This window comes from Myxocyprinus asiaticus, chromosome 5 (genome assembly GCF_019703515.2).
Source record: "Myxocyprinus asiaticus isolate MX2 ecotype Aquarium Trade chromosome 5, UBuf_Myxa_2, whole genome shotgun sequence".
In the NCBI taxonomy this organism is placed as follows: Eukaryota; Metazoa; Chordata; class Actinopteri; order Cypriniformes; family Catostomidae; genus Myxocyprinus; species Myxocyprinus asiaticus.
Genome location: NC_059348.1, coordinates 27,689,175 through 27,713,465, shown reverse-complemented (window position 1 = coordinate 27,713,465; position 24,291 = coordinate 27,689,175). Strand labels below are relative to the sequence as shown.

Genomic DNA, 24,291 nt, shown 5'->3' with positions numbered 1-24,291 from the left:
TGTTGCAGCACTGTGTTCAAACACACATTTGGTGCGATATACACACTCACCAGAATAAACGAGGAAAACTCCTGCGGCGAGTAGAAAGGCTTACAGTTAATAAAGAACGCTTCCAAATTAGGACAGCACATCCTTTTTAACGTTGTTACATCTGTACACCAACTTTCATTGATGTAAAAGCATGTTCCACCGCCTCTCGTTTTCCCTGTTAACTCCGTGATGTGATCCACTCTGAACAGCTGAAAGCCCGGCAGATGTAACGCACTGTCCGGAATGGCTTCACTCAGCCAGGTTTCTGTGAAGCACAAGGCAGCAGAGGTTGAAAAGTCCTTGTTTGTACAGGTGAGGAGATGTAGTTCATCCGTTTTGTTAGGAAGAGAGCGGAGATTCGCTAAGTGAATACTCGGCAGCGCTGTTCGAATTCCCCGCCGACGGAGTTTGACCAGCGCACCGGCTCGTCTCCCTCGCCTGTGTCTCCTGAACAACAAAGCCGCGCCTCCAACTAAAATATTTAGCAAAACGTCTGACTATTCAAAAACCGGGAAAAGATTGTCTGGTATAAGCTGTCGAATGTTCAGCAGTTCGTCTCTGGTAAAACTGACTGGAAAAAGATTACTAAACACAGGACAAACAAACAAAAACAACAAAACAATAGGAGCGCTCCACACTGAGGCAGCCATCCACGGTGCAATCATGATGATAATGAACTTTGTCATTGACAGTGACAATGACATGAACATGAAACTGACTAAAATAGGGAAGGAAATCAAAAGGTTAACAGGTGAAACAAATTAACTTATAATGAGCAAACTAAAAGGCGGGGTATGATGCAAGACTGAGAAACCCCTAAACAGGGTCTACAATTGCCAGTGCTTGACAGTAGCTGGGTTTCCATCCAAATATTTTTATGTGATTTTGGGATATTGCGTAAAAAATGCTAGATGGAAACAAATGGCAAGATGCAAATAAAGTTTCAAAAATGCGCATAAAAAATATAAGCTCACTTGAGGTGGACAATTTTTTTATTCGGTAAGAAGATATGCACATAAAATATGATGGAAGCACATTTACCGAATAGATGCAAATCAAAAATGTAATGTAATAATTCGCTCAAAGAATATCAATAATCTCTTTGCATAGCTTCTCAATTGTTGCTCTGGTTATTCTGAAATACTGAAGCCAGAGTCTGTCATCAAAATGATCGGCTACTATTACCTCCCAGAACTGTCTGACACGTTTTCGTTCCCAGATGTAAGGCATCTGCCGCTGAACGCTAGCAAACATGAAGTTTGTCAGAATGTTTTATGAAGTAATTTATTACATATAATAAAAGAGTCACACTGGCTTAAAGTTCCATTTCAGTTCTATTTTGAACTATTCAAAAGGACATGAGGGTAGATAAATAATGACAGAAGTTTCATTTTTGGGTGAGCTATTCCTTTAATGTGCTTTACATGCTTAACATACAATAATAGGAGAGTGTTCATTTGAAGGCATAGATTGGCCACATGGTATTTCTATTATTAACAGCGCACTTGTCTGCACTTGTCTTTTCTTGTGTAGCATCATATGACTTTAAGTAGTGTGGCATATTAAGGTTAATAAGCACATTAATCCTGTTTCAGAGGCTTTACACTGTAGCTAAAACCGTTTGATGTGTGAAGCTGTAAATGTGAACTTGTGTTCTCTTGAGTACAGCAGTCAAAGCTGATGCTGTGTCCTGTAAACTGCAGGGTGGGTCACAAGAATAGAGGGATGGAAACTAAAGGACATGGCTTGATATAACCATATAAGTATCAGCTTGGTGCACGCTGCCCATAGTCTGATATTCAGGAAAGGCTAGACTCCCATGCTTTTGAAACGCAATGTCCTGGACCACAATAAACTTACAGATAAGTGAGAGGCCAAGATAAAATAAAAGAGCAGATTAATAAGTGAGTGATAGTTTAAGGGCCTAAGAATCAGAGATGGAGAATATGTAGTCCTGTGACTCACAGCAAAGATATTCAGCATTCCTGGCCAACATCCCAAACTCTCACAATGGTGCACCTCTAAGTGCCAGGACACCTAAAGATTGGCTTGTTTAGTGTGTCTGAGGGGGCTCATAGGTCAGCTGTGTCCTTGGCCTTATAGGGTTAGGGCAATCGAGTTTATATATCACATCTGTGCTGTAGTGCCGAATCTCGGCATACTGTACATCTGACGCTGTCCCTTGGAATCAGTGTGTTTCTTCTCTGTATTGTTGTAAGTTCTAACATTGCTCGCCCTCGAACTGTGTGCACTGTTTTCTTGCTATAATGTACTAATCTTTACATATTTGTATACTGATGAGGGGTATACTTTTCTCTGCATTTTTAGGTGCAAAAGCAAACATCTTGAGTCTCCAACTACATCTGCTTTCTGTCAGCTACAACCTAATCGGTATATTTAGCTTGCTTTCAAACTAACAGTTGCTGTACTGATCTAAAAATGTAAGCATTGTTTTGGATAAATGTTTTGAAAGTGGAAACTACATCCTAACAAATGCTCTATTTCTTGATTAATGAAGAGTAACCATGGGTGATGCAGAGATGGCAGTGTTTGGAGCCGCAGCCCCTTACCTGCGGAAGTCTGACAAGGAGCGTCTTGAAGCACAAACTAAAGCTTTTGACTTAAAGAAAGAATGTTTTGTGCCGGATCCCGTGGAGGAGTTTGTTAAGGCCACCATCACGAGTCGAGAGGGTGGCAAAGTCACCGTAGAGACAGAAAGAGGGAAGGTCAGTGCAAAATTATTTCCCATCTGTTATGACCATTTGGAAAAAAGTAAACACCAAGGCTTCTGTGAATGTTTGACCAGTTACTACGTAGTTTAATTGTATTTGTATGATCCTGTAGACTATTATTTGAGGTATGAATTTAAACATAGTAGTCGCTTCTGATTTCTTTCTTCAGAATGATTCCAAATGAACAGGGCATTGAGATGAACAGTGTACGAAAAGGAATAATTTGTTAGTCAACAATCCTCCAAATGAAGGTTTCCCAAACTTTTTTGTTTGCTGAACCCATATGACCAAAATTATTTACCTGAAGTACCCCCTGAGATTTTGGTAATGCTAACTTTTCAATAAATATAATGAATTCTTTACATGTTGTTATTTGAAAATAGTTAAAAATGAAATAATAAATTATTAAATATGATAAATGATATATTAATTAACTATTTATATTAATAATATATTGTAATATTAATAACAATATATGCATTACTTATTCATGTGAACATATGAATTATTATAATAAAACTGTTTTCTTTTACATTAAAGTGTTCTATTTTGATAATTTGTCATTTTATAAATGTATGTTTTAAAGATACTTGTACATTTTAATATACATTTTTATTCAGTGTTGTTTGCAGTTGGTATTTTGATCAAGAACCACTTTCAAACCCCTTGGGGTTTCTCGTTAGGAAACCCTGCTCTAAACTATATCTCTCATTTGTCCAGACCGTCACTGTCAAAGAGAGCGAGATTATGCAACAGAATCCTCCCAAATTTGACAAAATTGAAGATATGGCAATGCTGACCTTTCTCCATGAGCCTGCTGTGCTGTATAACCTCAAAGAGCGTTATGCAGCATGGATGATCTATGTGAGTATACAGGACTCACAGTTACTTCTTCCAAACAAAACATTTTCTATTTTTTTGAGAACTCTACTAATACTTCTGTTCTGCAGACCTACTCGGGGCTGTTCTGTGTCACTGTCAACCCCTACAAGTGGCTGCCAGTGTACAATCAGGAGGTGGTTACAGCCTACAGAGGGAAAAAGAGGAGTGAAGCTCCTCCACACATCTATTCCATCTCTGATAATGCCTACCAGTACATGTTGGCAGGTAATATTCAAACAAATAACAAAACCAAAAAAATTATACTGAGCTCTAGGACACAGAACAAAAGTTGATATTTTTGCTATTCTGTCCCGTTACAGATCGAGAAAACCAGTCTATTCTTATTACGTAAGTGACAACAATGCAAAGCACAAAAGCACTATGTTACCAATTAACAATTTAAGTTTTGGCAGATATGGACAAAAACTGTCCTCTGTATCATCGTTTCTATGAGTGACCTCACACAGTTATGGTAAGCTGTTGGCATTGTAAATTTTATTAAGTATATGCTTGCACTTAGATTATTTAATCACTGGACAAAATAACTTTGATGCCTACAACTTACAACTTTAGAACTATTCAAGAGAGATGTTGAAATGTTCACTATGGTCATATCATCCATTGCCCATGATAATACAGTCCTTATTTATGACCCTAGTGGAGAGTCAGGTGCTGGAAAGACTGTGAACACTAAAAGAGTCATTCAGTACTTTGCCAGCATTGCAGCAAGTGGAGGAAAGAAGGACCCAACCGCTCAGAACAAGGTTCTACTCTAAGGAAGAAACAAATATAGATGTGTTTATATATATTATTTATATAAATATAGATATTCCTTTTTATTAAAAATGTTTTAAATATTTTTCGAGTTTTACCTCCTTTGGGATTTGACCTTTTCTAGGGAACCCTGGAGGATCAAATTATCCAGGCCAACCCTGCTTTGGAGGCTTTTGGCAATGCTAAGACCATCAGAAATGACAACTCATCAAGATTTGTAAGTGAATGTGTACTAAAGCAAAATTGGTGTGCTCTAAACATTTTATGCAACATGGTGATAGGTGTCTCTTTTAAATATTTTTCTTTAGGGAAAATTCATTAGAATTCACTTTGATACAAGGGGGAAACTAGCATCTGCTGACATTGAAACATGTATGTCACTGCTCTCTTTTCACAAAAAATTTAAATGATTATTGAATGTTATTTCAAGTGAAAATAAAAATAAATGAAAAATGCATGTGCTATTTGTACATCGTACAACTATGTTGTTTCAATTTGTCTAGATCTCTTGGAGAAGTCTCGTGTGACCTTTCAGTTAAAGGCTGAGAGAGACTATCACATCTTCTATCAAATCTTATCCAACAAAAAACCTGAGATCCTTGGTGTGTAAATAAATTACCCTCAGATCCTCATAAATAATAGAAAATCAAACTGTGTTTAGATTGACTTGCATGTAATATGTACGCTCTTTCATTAAAACTGTATAAACAGAGATGCTACTAGTGACAGCAAACCCCTATGACTATGCATTCATCTCTCAGGGAGAGACCACAGTTGCTTCCATTGATGACGCTGAGGAGTTAATGGCAACTGATGTGAGTTTCTTGTGATTAAAGCTGATAAATCCACATAACATTAATGTCAACTCATAAGGCACTCATATACCCATGACTGTAAGAAACTTTAAACTTTCACAGAGTGCCTTCGATATATTGGGCTTCACACAAGAAGAAAAGAACTCTGTGTACAAGCTGACTGGAGCCATTATGCACTATGGCAACATGAAATTCAAGCAGAAGCAGCGTGAAGAACAAGCAGAAGCTGATGGAACTGAAGGTAATAAATGGAAGATTGTATCAGATATAAAAAATTCAGTTAATTCAAATGCCATCACCTCTATGAATTTCTGTATATCAGTCATGCTTTATTTGAGGAATCTTGATTTTCAGATGCTGACAAAGCAGCATATCTCATGGGTCTAAACTCTGCTGACCTCATTAAGGGTCTATGCCATCCAAGGGTCAAAGTGGGAAATGAGTGGGTGACTAAAGGACAGAATGTCCAGCAGGTAAGTATCCTTAATCTAACTTTAGTACTATTAATCTAAGTTGACAACAAATAATGAGGGTAAAAAATAAAATAAAATAAAAAACGTATTATGTGCTGATGATTTCAGGTCAACTATGCTGTCGGTGCCTTATCAAAATCAGTGTATGAGAAAATGTTCCTTTGGATGGTGGCGAGAATCAACCAGTCTCTGGAGACAAAGCAACCACGTCAATACTTCATTGGAGTGTTGGATATTGCCGGCTTTGAGATTTTTGATGTACTTCACACACAATTAATTAGGCCTAGGCATCTCAAATGTCTACTTGTCGTTAATATATACACATTTTTATAAAATTATGTTTTACAAATACATATTCATTTCAGTTCAACACCTTTGAGCAACTCTGCATCAACTTTACAAATGAGAAACTGCAACAGTTTTTCAACCACCACATGTTTGTGCTGGAACAAGAAGAGTATAAGAAAGAAGGAATTGAATGGGAGTTCATTGACTTTGGCATGGACTTGCAGGCCTGCATTGATCTCATTGAGAAAGTGAGTCACCAACAATTACAGTAAGATATATCTCATTACTATTAAAGTATATGTGCGTTTTTTTGACTTCACCACTCTTCCACATTCCTGATTAATTCAGCCCATGGGTATCATGTCCATCCTTGAAGAGGAGTGCATGTTTCCCAAAGCCAGTGATGCAACTTTTAAAGCAAAGCTGTATGACAACCACCTTGGGAAGTCAAACAATTTTCAGAAACCCAGGATTATGAAGGGCAAGCCAGAGTCTCACTTTGCCCTGGTTCACTATGCTGGTACAGTGGACTACAACATTATCAACTGGCTAGTGAAGAATAAAGACCCCCTGAATGAAACCGTGGTTGGATTGTACCAGAAGTCCTCGCTGAAGTTGTTGGCTCATCTGTTTGCCAACTACGCAAGTGCAGATTTAGGTGTGTTGTAGTGTCTTTTCAAAAACCGATAAGCAGAAGTCTGACAAAAAGTTATTTTAGCTTTGAAGTACCACCAAAATGAATCAGCAGTTTGAGGCAATGTGAGGTCATCATTAATGAAGTGTGAAAATCAAGCTCCGAACTCAGGGTATTTTTAGCTTTGTCATTAAGCCTTTGTGAATAAATTTTAAAGAACTTAAGCTCAGTTATACTTGACTCTCGAATTATTTCCAGCTGACTCTTCAAGTGGGAAAAAAGAAAAGAAGAAGAAAGGTTCATCGTTCCAGACAGTGTCTGCACTTCACAGGGTACATTCAAAAATAGATTTTTACTCCTTGTTGAATTTGGTTAATTAAAATGAACTAACACAATTCTAAAACATTTTTGTCTTAATTTCATTGCATGCTATCAATTTGTTTATTATGGTGCTTGCACTGGTAGTGTTGTGTTTGTTGCCCCTTTGAGTAATGTGGTGTTAAATTAGAGTGGATATTTCCATAGGTATGTGGTTGTTGTTTGTCACTGTGATTGTGGTTTGTGTGTTTGATGTTAAGGATGCTGCATGCCTGATGGAAATGTTTGCTTTAACACTCATTTGCAAGATGTTGTCTTCTATTTGTGAGACTAAGAGCATACCAATTGTTACACTTGTTTGGCAAAAAGCTGAAACAGTGAAAATTATGTTACCTCAAATTAACTACAATTATGACTTTGACACACTTTTATCTAGCAGATATGACAAATAACAAGACTTTTATTATTATTATTATTATTATTATTATTTTTTTTTTTTTTGAGTGTACTGTATGTTCAAGCCTGTCAACACCTAAAGACTAACAACATCTAATAACCCTTTTTAGATATTCTGTCCTAGTGATAAAATGCTTGTGCTTTAATAACAAGTGTGATGTTGATTCACCACAGGAGAATCTCAATAAGCTTATGACAAACCTGAGATCAACACATCCACACTTTGTACGGTGCATCATCCCCAATGAGACAAAGACTCCTGGGGCAATGGAGAACCCTCTAGTCATGCACCAGCTACGCTGTAACGGTGTACTGGAAGGCATCAGGATTTGCAGGAAAGGATTCCCCAATAGAATCCTGTATGGTGACTTCAAACAGAGGTACTTTGAACATAAGGAAAAATATGATCAGAAGTAACTGCAACACCTAATAGTTTATATATTTATTTTCCTTGCTTCCATGATTCTCTAGATATCGCATCTTAAACCCGGCAGCTATCCCAGAGGGACAGTTCATAGACAGCAAGAAAGGAGCAGAGAAACTGCTGAGTTCTCTTGACATTGATCACCAGCAGTACAGGTTTGGGCATACCAAGGTAAGTCTTGTAAGACCATCTCCTCACAATATGCAAAATACTGTACCTGGAAAAAGTTGCAATAACTTAATGTCCCCACCAGGTATTTTTTAAGGCTGGTCTTCTAGGTCAGCTAGAAGAGATGAGAGATGAGCGTCTATCAAAAATAATCACTGCAATTCAAGCTAGGTCTCGTGGACTTCTCTCAAGAATGGAGTACCAGAAGATGGTAGAACGCAGGTAATAATAATACCATGTGGTACATACACTTTAAAATAGAACTGTGCATTTCATCTTTATTTTTTAATTTTCATTTCTAAATAAAAATTTTCTCCACTCACAAAAAAAGGGATGCCTTGCTTGTGATTCAGTGGAATGTGCGTGCATTCATGAGTGTCAAGAATTGGCCCTGGATGAAGCTCTTCTTTAAAATCAAACCATTACTGAGATCTGCTGAAGCAGAGAAGGAAATGGCCAATATGAAAGAGGAGTTCTTGAAGCTCAAGGAAGCTTTTGCGAAGTCCGAGGCTCGTAAAAAAGAACTTGAGGAGAAGATGGTGACTCTTCTTCAAGAAAAGAATGACCTCCAACTTCAAGTGCAAGCGGTATGTTTGTTAAATTTCAGACATAAAAGAACGTAATTAACAGTGATGTATGTGCTTTTGAGAATATGTTCTCAATGCAAACAGGAACAAGATAATCTGTGTGATGCTGAAGAGAGGTGTGAAGGTCTGATCAAAAATAAGATTCACATGGAGGCTAAAATCAAAGAGTTCACTGAGCGACTTGAGGATGAGGAGGAGATGAACGCAGAGCTAACAGCTAAGAAAAGAAAGCTGGAGGATGAGTGTTCTGAGCTGAAGAAGGACATTGATGATCTAGAGCTGACTCTGGCTAAAGTGGAGAAAGAGAAGCATGCTACTGAAAACAAGGTTTTAATGCATACTGTAGTGAATTGTGAAAAGGTAATGTACTGTACATCTCTCATAAAAGCTTGCTTAACATTGGAATTATACACACAGGTGAAGAACCTGACAGAAGAAATGGCAGCTTTGGATGATATTATTGCCAAGCTGACAAAAGAGAAAAAGGCCCTGCAAGAAGCTCATCAGCAAACACTGGACGACCTGCAGAGTGAGGAAGACAAAGTCAACACCCTCACCAAAGCAAAAGCAAAGCTAGAGCAGCAAGTGGATGATGTGAGTAAACCAGAATGGTGTGCTGTGATATGTAGATTGTTTTGTTGTTTTATGGTTGTGAATGAACAATAATGATGGTTGTTGTCTCTTTGTTTTGTTCACTCTGTTAGCTGGAGGGATCTCTCGAGCAAGAAAAGAAGATACGAATGGATCTAGAAAGAGCTAAAAGGAAACTTGAGGGGGATTTGAAGTTAACACAAGAGAGCATAATGGACCTAGAGAATGACAAGCAGCAGATGGAGGAACGACTTAAGAAGTAACAAAAATATGTATAGACTGTTCAATTGGTTTTCATTTAAGTTTTGAATGTTTGCTAATCATATGCTAATCCAATTAAGTCCATAATTTATTTTTCAGAAAAGACTTTGAAATCAGTCAGCTCAACAGTAAAATTGATGATGATCAGAACATAATTATGCAACTTCAAAAGAAACTAAAGGAGCTACAGGTATGACCATACCTAATGATGTGGTCTGCTTATAAATGCAATGTGCATTTTGGAGAGAAGAACTCAACTTCTGCTTTGTGCTAGGCTCGTGTTGAGGAGCTTGAGGAAGAGCTTGAGGCAGAAAGAGCTGCCAGAGCTAAGGTGGAGAAACAGAGAGCAGATTTAGCCAGAGAGTTGGAGGATATTAGTGAGAGACTGGAGGAGGCTGGAGGAGCTACTTCTGCTCAGATTGAGATGAACAAGAAACGCGAGGCCGAATTTCAGAAACTTCGCAGAGACCTCGAAGAGGCCACTCTGCAGCATGAAGCCACTGCCTCCTCACTAAGGAAAAAACAAGCAGACAGTGTAGCTGAACTGGGAGAGCAAATAGACAATCTACAGAGAGTCAAGCAAAAACTGGAAAAGGAGAAGAGTGAACTCAGGCTGGAGATGGATGATGTGGTCTCCAGCATGGAGCAGATTGTCAAGTCCAAGGTGAGTTGACTAGGTGTTTTTAGTGCTAGAAAAGATTTTATGCAGCCATAAAGCATGGTACTCAAAATCAAATTTATATTAATGAACTATATACTCTAACAGACTAATATGGAGAAAGTTAACAGGACTCTGGAAGATCAACTGAATGAATACCGTAACAGGTGTGAGGAAAACCAAAGGTCCCTTAATGACTTTACAACCCAGAAGGCAAAGCTTCAGGCAGAAAATGGTAAATAAACAATTTTGTTGTAATTCTAAGGTGGTGACAATTGTATAAAACAACTAAAGGTTATCTTTCTGTTTCTTTCAATCCATTAGATGAATTTGCAAGACAACTAGAAGAAAAGGAATCATTAATCTCTCAGCTGACAAGGGGTAAGAACTCCTTCAGTCAACAACTCGAGGACCTGAAAAGGCAGCTAGATGAGGAAAGTAAGGTAATACACACTTGTTTAATTCTCATACATTTCTACTACTGGTCACACTTCAAGTAATTCAATATCTTCAAAGTAATCAAACAAACATTTTTCCCAGGCAAAGAATGCCCTTGCCCATGCACTGCAGTCTGCCCGCCATGACACAGATCTGCTCCGAGAGCAGTATGAGGAGGAGCAGGAGGCCAAAGCAGAGCTCCAGCGAAGCATGTCCAAAGCCAATTCTGAGGTGGCACAGTGGAGAACCAAGTATGAAACTGATGCCATCCAGAGAACTGAAGAACTGGAGGAAGCCAAGTAAGGCATAAAACCTTTAAAAGGCATGCATGTACTGTAAATAATCTTTGATATACTCTTTTCTCAAAATGTGAAAATGGCAAATTTGGTGTTCGATGCATGCTGAAACTAAGTTCGATGCTAAGTAACTGAAACTGGCAAAGCAGGCCACCATATATATATATATAAATAGACACAGTATTATGATAAATATATTACTTTAACACATAGGTCTACATTAAAATATAAAATATTTTTTCAGGTATTTCTCATTAGGTGTGACTTATGAAAGAAAAACGACGCCAATGGAAATGGAAAAATTATGCAAAAAACATTTTATGCCATTTTGGAGCAAAAAAAATCTAATAAATAAATAATAATAATAATAAAATGGGAAGATGAAATAAAGCCCCTGTCATCTTGTTCTCCCCCTCAAAAATATAAGTTTTTCTATTGTTTTGCACTTACATCTCTATACTCTTGTAAACTTTCACACAATATACAGATTTACATTCGCGACATTTACATTCGCGACACTGAAATTCTGTCATTATCGGGACACACTTTGTCTCACTCATTTGCCTCTTGCTCCATAAATCTCTTGCTGTTTCTGAAAACCTTAAACTGTTTAGATGCTGCTGACTGCAGTAGGCCTACCAGTTCACTGGTGTTCACGTTTCATGATGTTGTAACATTTGTAGGTGATACTTCTTTTGCTGGGCTTCGATGATTATTAAATTCCATCATACAAACAGAGTGAAAATGACTTAAAACATCTTACCCCGTCCCACGCACATGCGAGTGGGCGGGGGATAGAGAGAGAGGGAAGGAGCTGCATGCTCCATTTTAATGTCAAATGTAATATATGCATTACTACAGCATTTACTATATTTAAATTGATAAGAATTAAACAATTAAAAGAGTTCGCATAAATCAGTCCTGTTGCATCCAGGGGGACCCCCCTAGACGTCCGTAATTTTCACCATGAGTATTAGTCATCATTCACTGTCATTGAACGTGAAAATTATGCAATTAATAGCGACTGAGACTAACATACTGACTATATATCTCCTTTTGTGTTCCACGAAAGTAAAAAAAGTAATATACAGTTGAAGTCAGAAGTTTAATCTCAGTTTTTCACAATTCTGACATTTAATCATTGAAAACATTCCCTGTCTTAGGTCAGTTAGGATCACTATTTTAAGAATGTGAAATGTCAGAATAATAGTAGAGATGATGATTTATTTCAGCTTTAATTTCTTTCATCACATTCCTAGTGGGTAAGAAGTTTACATACACTTTGTTAGTATTTAATAGCATTGCCTTTATATTGTTTAACTTGGGTCAAATATTTTGGGTAGCCTTCTACAAGCTTCTCACAATAAGTTGCTGGAATTTTGGCCCATTCCTCCAGACAGAACTGGTGTAACTGAGTCTCCTTGCTCGCACATGCTTTTTCAGTTCTGCCCACAAATTTGCTATCGGATTGAGGGCTTTGTGATGGCCACTCCTATACCTTGACTTTGTTGTCCTTAAGCCATTTTGCCACAACTTTGGAGGTATGCTTGGGGTCATTGTCCATTTGTAATTTGGAAGACCCATTTGCGACTGAGCTTTAACTTCCTGGCTGATGTCTTGAAATGTTGCGTCAATATATCCACATAATTTTCCTTCCTCATGATGCCATCTATTTTGTGAAGTGCACCAGTCCCTCCCGCAGCAAAGCACCCCCACAACATGATGCTGCCACATCCATGCTTCACGGTTGGGATGGTGTTCTTCGGCTTGCAAGCCTCACCCTTTTTCCTCCAAACATAACAAAGGTCATTATGAAACTGTTCAATTTTTGTTTCATTAGACCAGAGGGTATTTCTACAAAAAGTAAGATCTTTGTCCCCATGTGCACTTGCAAACTGTAGTCTGGATTTTTTATGGCGGTTTTGGAGCAGTGACTTCTTCCTTGCTAAGCAGCCTTTCAGGTTATGTCGATAAAGGACTCGTTTTACTATGGATATAGATACATGTCTACCTGTTTCCTCCAGCATCTTCACAAGGTCTTTTGCTGTTGTTCTGGGATTGTTTTGCACTTTTCGCACCAAATTACATTCATCTCTAGGAGACAGAATGTGTCTCCTTCCTGAGCGGTATGATGGCTGCGTGGTCCCATGGTGTTTATAGTTGCGTACTATTGTTTGTACAGATGAACGTGGTACCTTCAGGCATTAAGAAATTGCTCCCAAGGATGAACCAGACTTGTTGAGATCCACAATTTTTTTTTCTGAGGTCTTGGCTGATTTCTTTTGATTTTCCCATGATGTCAAGAAAAGAGGCACTGATTTTGAAGGCAGGCCTTAAAATACATCCACAGGTACACCTCCAATTCAGTACACCTCCTATTAGAAGCTAATTGGCTAATTGTCTAAAGGCTTGACATAATTTTCTGGAATTTTCCAAGCTGCTTAAAGGCACAGTTCACTTAGTGTATGTAAATTTCTGACCCACTGGAATTGTGATATAGTCAATTAAAAGTGAAACAATCTGTCTGTAAACAATTGTTGGAAAAATTACTTGTGTCATGCACAAAGTAGATGTCCTAAATGACTTGCCAAAACTATAGTTTGCTAATATTAAATCTGTGGAGTGGTTAAAAAAAAAGAGTTTTAATGACTTCAACCTAAGTGTATGTAAACTTCTGACTTCAACTGTAGTTTTGGAAAAACATGAGTGTGTGTAAATTATGACAGAATTTACATTTTTTTAATGAACTATCCCTTTAATTCTTTCTATTCAGGAAGAAACTGGCTCAGCGTTTGCAGGACGCTGAAGAGGCTGTGGAAGCAGTAAATGCTAAATGTTCTTCTCTTGAAAAGACCAAACACAGACTCCAGAATGAAATTGAAGATCTGATGGTGGATGTGGAGAGATCCAACACAGCTGCTGCAGCTTTAGACAAGAAGCAAAGAAACTTTGATAAGGTAGTATTTATATCATTGACAACAACAGCTAGTTTGGCAACTGTGCTAGTCATACATATAAATATACTTAATATAAATCCTACTTGAGCTACACTATATGGCAAAAATATGTGGACAGCCCCTTTAAAAAACAGGTTTGGCTAACAGTTGTATACAGGGTTTCCACTCTTTTCAACCAATGAATTTCCATGATTTTTCCATGACTTTTCCATGACTTGAAAGCTAATTACCATGCCCAAACATTTAGCCTTTCATTCTGAAAATTGCACTGAAATCACAATCGCAAATTTGTAAAAAAAAAAAAAAAAAGAAAAAAAAAAGAAAAACACAACATTGTTTTATAATAGTTCAACTGAATACATTTAATTTTAAATTTAATCCATACAATCATATTGTATGAATCCTAAAATGAGCGGGGATTAGCGGCACATCGTTGTCTCTAATTGGTCAGGCAGGGCTCAACACTAAGGATTTTTTCTACTGGCCCGGTTGGGCCAGTGGTTCGGATTTTTACTTGCACTGCCAAAATTTTCACTGGCCCCAACACAAAAATGAAAAATCGCTGTTTTTACCATCATGGCTTTAAAAAATTTGTCTGAAGCAAATAATTAAAATATATATATATATATATATATATATATATATATATATATATATTATGTTTTTAAGACAATTTCCCCCAAAATTGTATCACATTTATAATTTGCAAGATATGATTTATGCCTTATGTAAACCCATATCAGCGCACAGATATAAATTCATCATATTAACCTCGTATATTTTTAAGGGAAGAGTTCTGTGGAGCAAATGATGGGTTTTCCATTATCCGTTTAGTCTTGATGTCACATTTTAAGCTCTGTGTAGTTTTCACAATCAGGATCAAAGATTTAGTCACTGAGTTAAAGATTTGATTATTGGCTGAATGTTGTACACATATGAATCCCTGAGAGAGGAGATCTTGCTACTAAATCGATTGTGATGTGACCAGTATATACAGTAGGTAGATATTATGCCCAATCTAAATTAAGAGTGTGGATATAAACTTGAAATTAGACAACCCAAACAAGACTAACACTGACTGATACACAAAACACAGAAAGCACATAGGCCTCATCTGAACACAAATATACACATTTGGGATGAATTGGAACACAGACTGTGAACCAGGCCCCATTACCAAACATCAAGCCTTCCCAGAAGAGTGATAGCAGCAAAGGGAGAACCAGCTACCTATTAATGGCAATGATACTTTTGGCCATGTAGAGTAAACAAGAAATGTTTGCACAAACAGCCCAGTAAAATTTTTTTTTAGTCAACATTGATGATCAAACTGTAAATTTCTTTTCAGGTTTTGTCTGAGTGGAAGCAAAAGTATGAGGAGTCTCAGTGTGAACTTGAGAGCTCGCAGAAGGAGGCCAGATCTCTGAGCACAGAACTGTTCAAGCTCAAAAACTCTTATGAGGAATCTTTGGATCATCTTGAGACCCTCAAGAGAGAGAACAAAATTCTGCAAGGTTTAGTTATTTTCTTTTCTAAACACTTGCACTATGTAACAGAACTATATTGGTAACCCAAATCTTTGTGTTCTCCTTTCATTAGAGGAGATCTCTGATCTGACTGAACAGCTTGCTGAGGGTGGAAAGACAATCCATGAGCTGGAGAAGGTCCGCAAGCAGCTGGAACAAGAAAAGGCTGAGATACAAGCTGCCCTAGAGGAAGCAGAAGTAGGAGGCTGGCTACCTTGCTAGAGCTGATTATCTGAAAGAAATGCTGTGATGAAATGTTTCAAAAATGAAAATGTTTATGTGATGAAATGTTTCCTTTAATTCCCTGTTTATTAAAGGGCTCTTTGGAGCATGAGGAGAGTAAAATCCTGAGGGCCCAGCTTGAATTTAACCAAATAAAGGCTGACATTGAGCGCAAGCTGACTGAGAAAGATGAGGAAATGGAGCAGTCAAAAAGGAACATGCAAAGAACCATTGACACCTTGCAAAGTGCTTTGGAGTCTGAAACTCGAAGCAGGAATGAGGCTCTCAGGATTAAGAAGAAAATGGATGGAGATCTGAATGAAATGGAGATCCAGCTGAGCCAGGCTAACAGACAGGCAGCCGAAGCTCAGAAACAACTAAAGTCTATCCAGGCCCACCTGAAGGTAAAAAAATAAGTTACTATTTTATATACAGACACTGTGTCTACAGCAAATAACCCTAGCTTCCATTAATGGGGAATTTTGTAGGACTCCCAACTTCAGCTGGACGACTCTCTTCGAGGCAATGATGATCTGAAGGAGAACATTGCCATCGTAGAGAGACGTAATACTTTGCTTCAGGCAGAACTAGAGGAGCTTAGAGCTGTTCTGGAACAAACAGAGCGAGGCCGCAAACTTGCTGAGCAAGAGCTGCTGGATGTCACAGAGAGAGTACAGCTTCTGCATTCTCAGGTAAGGCATGAAAACAGATTCTTTATGGATTTATGTTTAGCAGTTGCATTAAAAAATTATCACTCTTACAAACAAAGAGACAAAATTACAAACTCTGTAATTCAGAACACTGGCCTCCTGAACCAAAAGAAGAAGCTGGAGGCTGACACATCCCAGCTTCAGAGTGAGGTGGAAGATGCAGTACAAGAATGCAGGAATGCTGATGAAAAAGCCAAGAAGGCCATCACTGATGCTGCCATGATGGCAGAGGAGTTGAAGAAGGAGCAGGATACCAGTGCCCACCTGGAGCGTATGAAGAAGAACATGGAGCAGACCATTAAGGACCTGCAAAACCGCCTGGATGAAGCAGAACAAATTGCCATGAAGGGAGGAAAGAAACAAGTCCAGAAGCTTGAGGCTAGGGTAAGTTGACTTGAACCATGTTCAGCAAGGAAAGTAACAGAGTCCACTGCTATTATGCACATCAAAGGCAATGGCTGATGTTCTTTCACTGAATCACTCCTAGGTACGAGAGCTGGAATGTGAAGTTGAGGCTGAACAGAAGAGAAGCAGTGAATCTGTGAAGGGAATCCGCAAATATGAACGACGCATCAAGGAACTTACTTATCAGGTGGGATTACAACAGCTATCAGAGTTTCTGCGGTCATGGAAAACCGGGAATGTTTAAATTGTGTTCTCTGGGCCTGGAAAAGTCATGGAAATTAATAAAATCTTATTGAAAGTCATTGAAATTCCTATAGTGAATAATTTTTAAAAAATTTTTTTAGTTTTGCATTAAAATATTAAATTAGCTAAATACTGCTCTTGTATAGTGTAAATTTGCTTGCAAACCAATGTTCTGTATGAAAATGACTTTTTAAAAGTCCATATCCAGTGATCATAAATGCCAGAAAGGTCATAGTATCTCATAGATAGTATCTCATATTTTGGTTAAAAAGCCCTGTTACAAGACTTTTATGGGCAAGTGAAAAAGTCTGATAATGATCAGAATGAATCATGCTCAGAAAATTAATGTTTAGTTGTATGAACCCTAGACTGAAGAGGACTGTAAAAACATTGCCCGTCTTCAGGATTTGGTCGACAAGCTGCAATTAAAAGTCAAAGCTTATAAAAGAGCTGCAGAGGAGGCTGTAAGTGAACTTGAAATTCAGAGACAATACTTGAAATTCACAATGCATGGTTTAGCCGAAAGCATACTGATGACTTTTCTTTACATGTTTGCCCCTTGTAATAGGAAGAACAGGCAAACACTCATTTGAGCAAATTCCGCAAACTGCAACATGAACTAGATGAGGCAGAGGAAAGGGCTGATATTGCCGAAACTCAAGTGAACAAACTACGTGCCAAAAGTCGTGATGTGGGGTCAAAGGTATAGGGGACACATTTATTAATCAATAATTTAAATGTTAAAAGCCTAGCCTAACTTTTCATATTAACATTTTTCTCTCACAGAAAGGGTTCGATGAAGAGTGATGTTCTGGAAATTGTCTGAAATCACTTTTTGCTTGTTCTTGCTTTACATGCATCGCATACTCTCTTTACACTTTTGTGTTTCCTCACCAACATGAAATAAAGTCACTTTGCATCTAGTCTATTGTCTTGTGAGTTTCATAGAGACTACTGTGTTGCTTTTGTTTGGTCCAGTTTAATGATGCCATATACTGGTAGAACCTGTGTTGCTAAACAAAATGCTCTTCTGAGAATGAAAGGGATAGTTTACTTAAAAATGAAAATTCTGCCATCATTTACTCACCCTCATCGTTGTTCTAAATCTGTATCACTTTCTTTCTTCAGTGAAACACAAAAGCAGATGTTAGGAAGAATGACAACTTCAGTCACCAATCACTTTCATTGTATGGGAAAAAAAGATACAATCAGTGAATGTTAATGGTAAAAAGCAAATCCAGCAGCTCGTTGTTTTAGGTTGAACTACCCCTTTAAATCTGAATTTTATAGAAATGATGGTACATGGTAGTGTACATAATAAATCCCTACCTCTGGGTTTCAATATGTTTTTCGATCTGTTTTGATGAGAGATATGAATATATGAGATTCTCTCTTAATATGACAAAAGCAATCTAACCATTTTTTAGAAGTCATATGTTGCAATTTTAATGGTAAGCAATTAGTGAGTTCAATGTACTAAGAAACACTCCACTGCATGTGCTAAACTAAAGAGCAAAGGGGATCAGGGGATTTTAGGTGTTAGATTGAGAAGTGCAGATGTCTAAAATGGAGAGAGATAAAACAAAGCCTTTGGTTCTCAAAATAGATTGGTCAGAAAGAGGTAAGTCCCACAGTGAATGAAATACTCTAAAACATCATGCATAATCACTAACAGCTGCATTGATACAATACTGCTCCGTGCCAGATCTTTTTGCTAAGATAGTGTATGTTCCATGTACACATTTCACGAAATGGACATATAGACAAATCCTGTCGGAACAACTATAGAACATGCAAGACCTATTACGCTGTAAAGCAATGAACACAAGAGATAAAAACCAAATATAAATATATAAATATAATATATATATATATATATATATATATATATATATATATATATATATATATATATATATATATATATATATATCATATCAAGTCTCAGAATTAGTAGTTGCAACATCAGTTTTTATTAGATTTTATAGATATCAAACATAAAAAGTTATATGTAAATATTTATAGATGGAAAACAGATGGTCAATTGTTTTAATGGTCAGATAAACATAAACATTTCAGTACAGCAGTATAACGATTTTTAGGATTAGTATTGGACATACAGTATAAATAAATTGTGATTGCGTGTAGTTACAATTTAATGTACAAGGATGCTGTTTTACACATGCAACACATTATATCAGTCACAATTAATTAACAAATCCAGTCATTGTTTTCATATTTACAAATTTATATTGATGGCAATAAGAGCTAAAATGGGTCTTAGCTTCAAATGCTGTCTAGAGGCAACTCACCTCAGGCCTCAGCCTTTTCTTGCGCCTCAGTGATTAGGAAAGCCATGCACCACAGGGAGGGGTGAGAGATCAACTGTAAACATGTAAGGTGTTTGAGCTATCATAATTTATTTTGATCATACCTGCCACTGCTGTGTCTTCCACTCATAAATCTTGGGGATGAAGGCAAAGAGCAGTATCTGCTTAGAAATACTTTCTGTACATTTGAAATACATAAGAAATGTTAAACATGCAACTTAATTGCTATTAAATAATGTTACGTTATGTGATAAAATTGGCTACAACAAAGCTAGGGGAGACATAAATTCAATTTATTTGCATAGAGCTTTTCACAATACATACTGTTCCAAAGCAGCTTGACAAAGAATAATACAAACGCCCCAGTAGGCAAACCAAAGGCAACAGTGTCACAGAAAAACTCCCAAAGTTGATGAGGTAAAAAACGTGGGTGGAATCAAAGCTCTGCATCTTAGTTACTTAATTATATGGTCGCTTTTGTTACTTTACATTATAAATTAGCATTATAAATTGGCTACAACATAAATGAATGTTAAAGCACATACAATACCTGTGTATCAGTATGACGTTCCTATTGTGAAGTGCTGCCCTGACTTTGGCAAACTTGAGAGGTTATTGTTATCTTTACGGAGTCTTTAGCAATGGCTTGGCATTTCTCACTTCCTTTTGCACTGTCATCGTTTAAAAGATGCGGCTGGCTGTCAGACTAGAAATAGTATTATCACTTGTCATGGGTACTTAACTCCTTGTTTATCTCTTGACCTTTCCTGTGTGGTAATTGTCAAGGGTACTCACCTTTCAATGTTACATCTGCCAATTGTGTCTACTAAATCCTATAACTAGCAGATATTACTTTTAAATATTCAAATGAATGGACAAAAGCTACACATAACAAAGACAGAATATAACAAGCAGTCCAAAAATTATGAACTTATTGATAGTTCACTAAAACTATCAAAAATCTTTTGCTATGTATAAAGAAAAATGTTTAGGCTTTTTTCTTTTTGTTGAGTGTTTTTGGCTTCGTACAGCATTATATTCAACATCTATCCACTATATAGACAATCTTTACTCATGGGGCCTATAAGGATTAGTGCCTCTTTCATCGCACACAGCTGCAACAAATTCCAAGAACATCATGGACATATCCGTAGATGCAACCTCAAACAAATATTTAATGTGAGTGTGCAGGACTTTGTATGGTACAAATTGTATGGTTATATTTAATGTGAATTTACAAGAATTTAAATGCACCATTGTAACAAACTTCAGGTCAGGAGTGGAAGGAGGACACAGGGAACTGGTTTCTTCCACTCACAGGTAAGGGTTTTTAATGAATAAACTTCAGCGCTTACAGCTTCACAATAACACGTCAGCTTTACAACTTCACAATAACACATCAGCTTCACAATCAGACTTCAGCTTCACAATAGGTCTCTGGATCCAGACTCTCTCCCCTTTTGCTGGTGGTGTGGTCCCTTATATACCACTCTCCCCAAGCTCACTACAATTGGAAACAGGTTTTAATCATAATCTGGCTCAGGTGTATGCACCCTTACCGCTTTCTCTCTGTCCGGACGTACGCTTGACCATGCCCCCGCTGCCACATATCCCCACCGCCCGACTCAGGCCGGGGAGACATCTGGCCGGGGAGACATCTGGCCTGTCTAACACTTCCCCCCATTTCTGGACAGGATGCCGACAACAGCCATCTGTGCTCCCGGTCTGTGGACCACCTTGAACTTATACGGCTGAAGAGCCAGATACCAACAGGTGATCCGCACGTTGGTATATTTCATGCGGTGGAGCCATTGGAGTGGGGCATGATCTGAGAAGAGAGTGAAGGCCCGCCCCAACAGGTAGTACCGGAGAGTGAGGACCACCACTTGATGGTGAGACACTCCTTTTCAACGGTGCTGTACTTCGTCTTCCTCAGCGAGAGCTTGTGGCTAATGTACAGCACCAGGCACTCCTCCCACTCCACCACCTCTGAGAGCACCACCCCCAGCCCTCTGTCTGAAGCATCCGTCTGCAACATAAAAAGGAGAGAGAAATCAGATGAATGTAAAAGCGGCTCCCCGCAAAGTGCGGCTTTAACTCGCGTAAACGCCTGTTGACACTGCTCCGTCCACTGGACTGGGTCTGGAGCTCCCTTTTTCATGTGATCAGTCAGCAGGCTGGTGATGTCCGAATAATTAGGCACAAATCTCCTATATTAGCCAGCCAGCCCCAGGAACTGTCTCACACCCTTTTTGGTCTTGGGTCTCGGGAGGTCACAATCGCCGCTGTTTTGTCAATTTGGGGATGCACCTGCCCGTGGTCCAAGTGGAACCCCAGATACCATACCTCCACCCGCCCAATCGCGCACTTCTTGGGGTTTGCTGTGTGTCACTGCCAATCATTACTGTAAATTATGATGTCATCTAAACAGGCAGCGGCGTAAGCCGAATGCGGTCTGAGGATTCGGTCCATGAGGCGCTGAAATGTAGCCGGGGCCCCAAACAAACCGAATGGAAGTGTCACAAATTGGTGTAATCCAAACGGTGTGGAGAAGGCTGTTTTTTCATGGGATATTGGTGTCAAGGAGATATGCCAATAACCCTTTGTCAAATCCAGTGTCGAATAAAATCGAACGGTGCCCAACCAAACGAGCAACTCATCAACACGAGGCATTTGTTAGGCGTCAAATTTAGACACCGTGTTGACTTTTCTATAATCCACACAGAACCGTACAGACCCGTCGCTCTTAGGAACCAGAAAAACTGGGCTGGACCAATTTCTGTGGGATTCCTCTATTACCCCCATATCAAGCATTGCATCCAATTCTTTCCGAACAATTTTTTTGTGTGTTTGGGCAGTCGGTGGGAATGGCTACGTTCCACTACCCCAGCTCAGTCTCGATGTGGTGCTGGATGAGGTTTGTATGACCCGGCAAAGGGGAAAACACATCTGCAAATTGCTGTTGCAACTTGGCAACCTCTGTGACCTGATACGGTGATATGATTGGGTTTTTGTGATCACCTCCGGCCCGAGCTCCACCCTTTCCGGAACTACCATAGCCAATATCACAGGAACAACCTCCCTCCATAAGTTCAGAAGGTTAAGCTGGTATATTTGACGTGCGCCCCCTCTGTCGATTCACTTCACCTTATAATCGAGATCTCCCACTCGACATGTGACCTCAAAGGGTCCTTGCCACTTAGTGAGTAATTTGGAGCTCGATGTGGGGAGTAATACTAGCACTTTATATCCTGGTGCAAACTCACGTAGCTGAGTACCCCTGTTATACAGGTGGCTTTGACGTTCTTGAGCTTGGAGCAAATTCTCCTGTGTTAGTTGCCCCTTAGTGTGGAGTTCTGCTCTAAGATCAAGAACGTATTGAATTTAATTTTTACTGGTTGAAGGACCCTCCTCCCACGTTTCGCGTATGACGTTGAGCACCCCGCGTGGGTGCCGCCCATACAGCAGCTTGAATGGGGAAAACCTGGTGGAGGCTTGTGGGACCTCTCGCACTGCAAGCAACAGGGGCTCGAGCCACTTATCCCAATTTCAAGCATCTTTGTGCACGAACTTACAAATCATGTTCTTCAGAGTTTTATTAAATTGCTCCACCAGGCCATCTGTCTGCGGATGTTACACACTGGTGCGAACCGATTTAATACCCAATCATTCATAGAGTTCACGGAGTGTCCGTGACATAAATGCCGTGTCTTGATCAGTGAGGATTTCTTTCAGAATCCCCACTCGGGAGATCATTTTGAAGAGTGCCTCTGCAACACTGCATGCTGAGATGCGTTGAGGCACTGCTTCCGGATATTGCGTTGCATAGTCCACCAAGACCAATACAAAGTGATGTCCGTGTGCAGTCCGGTCTAATGGCCCAACGAGGTCCATGCCAATTCTTTCAATGGGGACTTCGATTAACAGAAGGGGGTGCAATGGCGCTCTTGGGGTGGCCGGTGGATTCACCAGCTGACATTCGCGGCATGCCGCACACCACCTGCGAACATCACTGCGAATGCCCGGCCAATAAATACGGGCCAGTAGTTGGCTCAGTGTTTTCCTCTTCCCTAAGTGACCCGCCATCAGAATATAATGAGCCGCCTGGAACAACATTTCCCAGCAGCTCTGCGGTATTAACAGCTGGGTTGTTTGAGCGTCCTGCATCACTCGATACAACCGCTCTTTTATTATCATAAAATAAGGATATGAAAGTGCTATGTTCGGTTGGAGGTGCTGACCATCAATAACTTTCACTTGGTTGAGGGCATGCCTAAGGGTTTCGTCTCTCAACTGCTCTAGAGGGAAATCCCTTTCAGGAAATCCCCTGAGGATGGGAGGGGCCACAGCCTCCCCCTCCCTCACGTCACCCTGATGTGGAGCTGACGAAGATGGCCCCAGCTCCATCTCCCCTGCCAAAGAGAGGTGGGGATATTTCCAACCATGTGGAGAGCCTTCAAGGTAGATCCTGCCCAATGGGGGAGGAGTTACTACAAACATGGAGACTGGGGCAGAGGGGTTCTGCCCAAGGAAGACGCAGTTTGCCAGCAGGGAAACAAACTAGCGGAAGATATATATCGCATGGAGTTAGCCTTACAGGGAACCGCCACATGTGGAGCACCTACCCCAGAACAGGGCTCTTAGTTAGCGCGTGTACTGGTCTCTCCGAAAACTCAACTGCCACAGGGCTCGGAGGAAGTCAACCAGGGAACAAAGTTTGTGAACACAACTGGGAATTAATGGTGCATGTCTTCAGCTCCAAGGGAGGTGGAAGGCGCTATGTGCAAGCGATACACCCGGCCGGCTATCCCGGGCTTATCCACTTATGTTGCATGCCACTATCTGGGACGAAACCGGTTCCACCCGGAGGTTGCAGAACCTTGCAAAAGTGTTGGGTGTTGCCCAGACCGCTGCTCTGCAAATGTCAGTTAGAGAGGCACCTCTGGCCAGGGCCCAGGAAGCTGCTACACCTCTGGTAGAATGGGCTCGTAGCCCTACTGGGGGCGGCATGTTCAATGAGCCAGCAGGCGATCCTCTGCTTGGAGACAGCGCTTCCTTTCCGCTGTGCACCAA

The 24,291-nt window shown here is 39.5% G+C and overlaps 1 protein-coding gene across 2 annotated transcripts; it reads left to right on the top strand.

The window, feature by feature from the left end:
- Nucleotides 1-2,190: 2,190 nt before the first annotated feature.
- Nucleotides 2,191-17,811, top strand: LOC127441064 (myosin-6). 2 transcript variants are annotated; one of them, XM_051698229.1, is made up of 39 exons: nt 2,191-2,244; nt 2,359-2,421; nt 2,549-2,756; nt 3,483-3,626; nt 3,713-3,869; nt 3,965-3,992; nt 4,303-4,408; nt 4,543-4,635; nt 4,727-4,790; nt 4,922-5,020; nt 5,130-5,233; nt 5,336-5,474; nt 5,588-5,706; nt 5,815-5,964; nt 6,072-6,242; nt 6,343-6,652; nt 6,887-6,960; nt 7,577-7,782; nt 7,874-7,997; nt 8,080-8,216; nt 8,326-8,581; nt 8,666-8,908; nt 8,999-9,175; nt 9,286-9,431; nt 9,533-9,623; nt 9,708-10,097; nt 10,200-10,326; nt 10,416-10,534; nt 10,632-10,828; nt 13,599-13,782; nt 15,131-15,296; nt 15,382-15,506; nt 15,626-15,934; nt 16,019-16,222; nt 16,328-16,624; nt 16,728-16,832; nt 17,257-17,352; nt 17,457-17,591; nt 17,675-17,811. In XM_051698229.1, exons 3-39 carry the CDS (start codon nt 2,556-2,558, stop codon nt 17,693-17,695), a joined length of 5,814 nt encoding a protein of 1,937 aa, XP_051554189.1. In that variant the 5' UTR covers nt 2,191-2,244; nt 2,359-2,421; nt 2,549-2,555; the 3' UTR covers nt 17,696-17,811. The 2 variants fall into 2 exon arrangements, with proteins under 2 accessions (XP_051554189.1, XP_051554190.1); XM_051698230.1 differs by lacking the exons at nt 2,191-2,244; nt 2,359-2,421; nt 2,549-2,756 and adding an exon at nt 2,993-3,013.
- Nucleotides 17,812-24,291: the final 6,480 nt, after the last annotated feature.

What these genes read in the sequence shown, in the direction of transcription:
- LOC127441064 (XM_051698229.1), top strand. Translation starts at nt 2,556, where the DNA reads ATGGGTGATGCAGAGATGGCAGTGTTTGGAGCCGCAGCCCCTTACCTG. An exon ending in AAGGACAGAATGTCCAGCAG is followed by an intron (nt 5,707 to 5,814) that starts GTAAGTATCCTT and finishes TGATGATTTCAG; the next exon opens with GTCAACTATGCTGTCGGTGC. An exon ending in TACAGCTTCTGCATTCTCAG is followed by an intron (nt 16,223 to 16,327) that starts GTAAGGCATGAA and finishes TCTGTAATTCAG; the next exon opens with AACACTGGCCTCCTGAACCA.